The 4,027-nt window shown below is 60.5% G+C and overlaps 1 protein-coding gene across 1 annotated transcript; it reads right to left on the bottom strand.

The window, feature by feature from the left end:
- Positions 1 to 432: 432 nt before the first annotated feature.
- Positions 433 to 3,153, bottom strand: LDBPK_342490 (hypothetical protein, conserved; the record flags this gene model as incomplete). Its single annotated transcript, XM_003864360.1, has 1 exon — positions 433 to 3,153. The coding sequence occupies one exon, from the start codon at positions 3,151 to 3,153 to the stop codon at positions 433 to 435; it is 2,721 nt and encodes a 906-aa protein (XP_003864408.1).
- Positions 3,154 to 4,027: the final 874 nt, after the last annotated feature.

Genomic DNA, 4,027 nt, shown 5'->3' with positions numbered 1-4,027 from the left:
CATAGCTGTGTGTGTGCGGTGCACCCACTCCACTCACCGACGGCTGCACAGCGCAAGCAGTGGGCTGGAGAAGCCCGTGAGAGGCACGCGTACGACGAGCACTGCCACAGAAACAGAGGGCGAGCAGCGAAAGAAAGAAAGACACAAGCACAAACAACGGACAACAGAAAGACAGAGGAGAGACCGTCTCTGGAATTGCGGCGATAAGAAGTATGGACACACAGCCAAATCCTCCAGCGAGAGGGGGAGAGCGCGGACCGTCCGAGACCAAGAATATGAGGCGCGCGGACAGAGCAAACCAACAGCGGTGCGGCCACCGAGACGGAGGCTACAGACGCGCCGCCACGACAGCCGTCGCGCACGCCTGTCGAGCGAAACATGGGGATCGACTACAACCAAAAGCGTCGCAGCAACGACTAAGTGACGACAGAGCTACGAGCTCGAGTCCAGTACACGGGACAGTGCGTGGAGCATCGTCGTGTTACTGACCAGCTTCGACTGCAGCTCTCGGTTGCCGCTATGGTAGTGCGCTACAAAGACGGCCAGCTTTCGGTTGGACTCCGTCAGAGTCGAAAAGATGGCACGCATCACAAGCGTGGACAGCTCATCGCATTGCCGCTGCCGGACTGCAGCAGCGGCCGCCGTGCAGCCGGTAGTCGTGCCGTCACCGCTACCATTGCTGACAGTGCGGCCCAGTGACTGTTGCACCGCCTTTCTCACCACCTCGGCGACAGCCTTGGCTTGAGACTGCCATCGCGAGTGAAGCTGCGTGGCTACCCGCAATGCGGCACACTCGCTCAGCTCGGCAGGCAGAGCGGAGAGTGGTGGAGGCGGGGCTGCCGACGTCGAATTTTGGCCACACGTAGTGAATGGTGGCTGACTAGCGGAGCCGAAGAAACCCTCGCCGAGCGCCTTTGCCGCTTCGTCGACAAACGCGAGAAGGTAATTCCACGGTGACTCGCCGTTCTTCTGATCGGCGTTCACCCACCCCTGAATGGCATTCTGAAGCTGGCTCTCCAGGTACTGCGTGTGGTGCGAAGTGCCGCTGGCAACGGCGCCACGGCCAGCAGCCGAAACCTCTGCGTGTGACACCTTCGGCAGCTCCGACATGTCACTGGCGAAATGCCAGCGTCCACCACTCGCGCTGCAGTTCCTCGCGTCAGAAGAAGTTAAGCGAGACGCAGTTGGCGAGCTTGGTTCACCGTCGCCGCTGACCGACATCAGCTCCCGCCACGTCGCCATTACCGTGTACACGTTGGTGCAAGCAAACACCTGCTGAGCCAGCGGGCTTGTGTGGCGGCGCTTTAGCTGATCGACAAATTCCATCATATGCGCGAGGCAGTTCTTCACGAAGGTGGCTACGGATGGGTCAAAGGCAACACCAGTGCCACCAGTGAACGCGGAGGCGCGCACGGCCGCGGTGTTCAGGTACTCAAGCTGACCAAGCACTCCGCAGACGCGGTAGACGGCCGGGTGAGGGCCCAACGTGGCGCAGTACGGCTTGTTGCCAAGGATGCCTGCCCAGCTGCTGTTCTCGGCAGCGGCGCGATAGAACGGAGAAAGCTTCAGCGTCGGCAGGAAAGCCAAAGCGAGCCCGTCATTCTCGAAGGCCGTCCGCAGCGAGTTGCGCAACGCCGACTTCGAAATCTCCAGCACGCCACTCAGTAACAGGAGCGGGATGGGATCGAGTGAGGTGCAGAGGTGCTGCTTCACCGTCTCCAACACCCGCAACGCCGCCAGCACCTCGGTGCGCTCCATCACGATCGACAGGTCGTCAATAATCGAGGTTTCCACGCTGTGCACGGCGCTCCCCAGCACCGCGCGTGCCATCGGCTCCGCGCTCGTGAAGTCCTCACCACCCTCGACGTCGCCAGCCACGCAGAAAAAGTTGCCGATGAAGCGGCACTCAGACTCGCATGTGTTCACCAGCGTCTGGAAACAGCGAACAAACTGCCACGTCCAGCTGTTGCACTCGTCCAGCTGTTCTGCTACGGCGTCGTCAACGTACAGCTTGCCGTGACGCACCCGAAGCGCGTTCAGCGCCTTTACAGAGTCCTCAAAGGTAGCTGCACGCAGAAGACGAAGCGACTCAGTCCTCGAGACAGCCGCACCATTGGACATGAAGCTGGTGAAGCCGCGCATGTGCTGCGACACGCTCCGCTGGCGACGCGCCAACGTACGCCCTGGGAAGTTCACAAGGGCCGGGTTCACCTGGTTGCCAGACGGGGCGCCGATGTCACGATTGCTCGTTATGTCTCGCGCTTCCTCCGCCGACACCAGCGGCTCGAGCGGGTCAGCGTGTACCGCCGACACCTCCGAGAGCTGGGCAAACAAGAGGCGAAACTGCCTTACGTACGACTGGGACATGTACCGGATGTACAGCTTCATGACATCTATCGCCACCGGTGGGTTATAGAGCTGAAGAAAGCGAAACGCGAATTGCGCGCTCTCCTCCAGTGACTGCTGCTCGTCGGCTGTGCGCGACGGGTCCTCAGCGAGCGCGAGTATCTTCTTGGTGAGAAAGCGCTGCAGCTTATCGCCCGCCTTGTACGCGGCGGCCGTCAGTTTTGGCCGGATTTCGTTGCCGACGGCAGAAAACTGGAGGGCCTTGTTGCCGGAGAGAAACTCTAGCCGGCGATTCAGCTCGCGCAAGTTGGCCAGATAGCTTGCGTCGACGCTCTTGTTCGAGATGACATCGCAGAAAGAATCGCACTTCTGAAGGGTGGTGTAGACCTCGTTGATCTTGTTGCTTACCTGGCGCCGGTTGCTCACCTTCCGCGCCAAGGCGTCTGCCTGCTGCTGCATGTGGACGATGTCATTTGCGCTGCCCTCGAGCTTGCGCTGAAACGCCACAATCTCCTCCTCGAAGTCAACGATGTGTCGCTCGCACGCGCCGAACTCGTGATAGAGCTGCGCTATCTTCTCCGCCTGGCTGACATGGGCCTGGATGAACGTGTCTCGGAAGCCGCGCAGCCGCTCCTCCTGCAGGCTCAACGCACTCTCCAGATCCTGGCCACCTCGCAGGTACTGCGCCAGGGTGGCGGCCTGCGAGTCATCCTCGTCGCCGCTGACAGTGGCGAGGAGCTCGTCGATTTCCTCGAGTCGATACAGAATCAGCTCGGCGGTTTCAGCCTCGCTGCCACCGCCGCTCATCAGCGATGTACTCGTACGCGGCAGAAACAAAAAAAGGAAAATCAGGCAAGGTGCGCAGCGGCAGGCTTCCTCCTCTAGAAGAAGAGCCACAAGCGCTTACCATCAAGGCACAGAATGCTTGCGTATGCACAGTTTCCGTTAGTGAAGTCGAGAGCGCGAGATCGAGAAGGGATGAAGAACAAAAAAATAAGGTTGACCGTAGAGAAGCACAGGGCAGAAGGACGTTGCACCTTGCCACGATCCCCATCCTCTTGGGACCACGCGAAAAAAAAAAAGACCAGCGTGCTGTTGAGCACATGTGAGCTCACAGGTGCGGCGCCGCACGGTGAGCAGTAGCACAGATCTATGAGTTGCTTTCATTTGCTGCCTCGAAAGCTGCAGGGATGTGCGTCCCGGCTGAGCGGTCTGCGTACGGCCCACGACACTCTGCGTTCTTTCAACTTTCTTTTCCTCACTGATGCAGTTGGCCTGATGCTGCTGCTGATCTGCGTGGCAATTTTTCTCTCAGATAGGAGGATGCAACCCCTGATCAAGGGGGGTGGGGAGCACGTCACCGTGCGTGGTATCCCAGACTGCAGTGCAGCCCCCCCTCCCCTCCCCCCACACCACCAGCTCTCTCCGCGTGGGGAGAAGCCGAGCGGCACCCCTCCCCTCTCCTCTCCTCTATCGGCCTGCCCATGCCGAACCGCTTGTGGCGCTGACAGGGTCAGGGCGATGTATCGCTACCCCTGCCAGCGGCCAGGTGCTGGATCGGCGTGGCATCGCTGCGGCCTGCGACAGTGCACCGGTCTGACCCGTCCATATGATGGGGGAAGTGCCAGCGCAATGCGAAGATGTCTCACCCGGGCCTCACTGCCGACTGGTGTGGGGAGCC

This window comes from Leishmania donovani, chromosome 34, assembly GCF_000227135.1.
Source record: "Leishmania donovani BPK282A1 complete genome, chromosome 34".
Classification (NCBI taxonomy): Eukaryota; Euglenozoa; class Kinetoplastea; order Trypanosomatida; family Trypanosomatidae; genus Leishmania; species Leishmania donovani.
The sequence above is the reverse complement of the archived record's forward strand: the minus strand, read 5'-3'. Positions and strand labels throughout refer to the sequence as shown.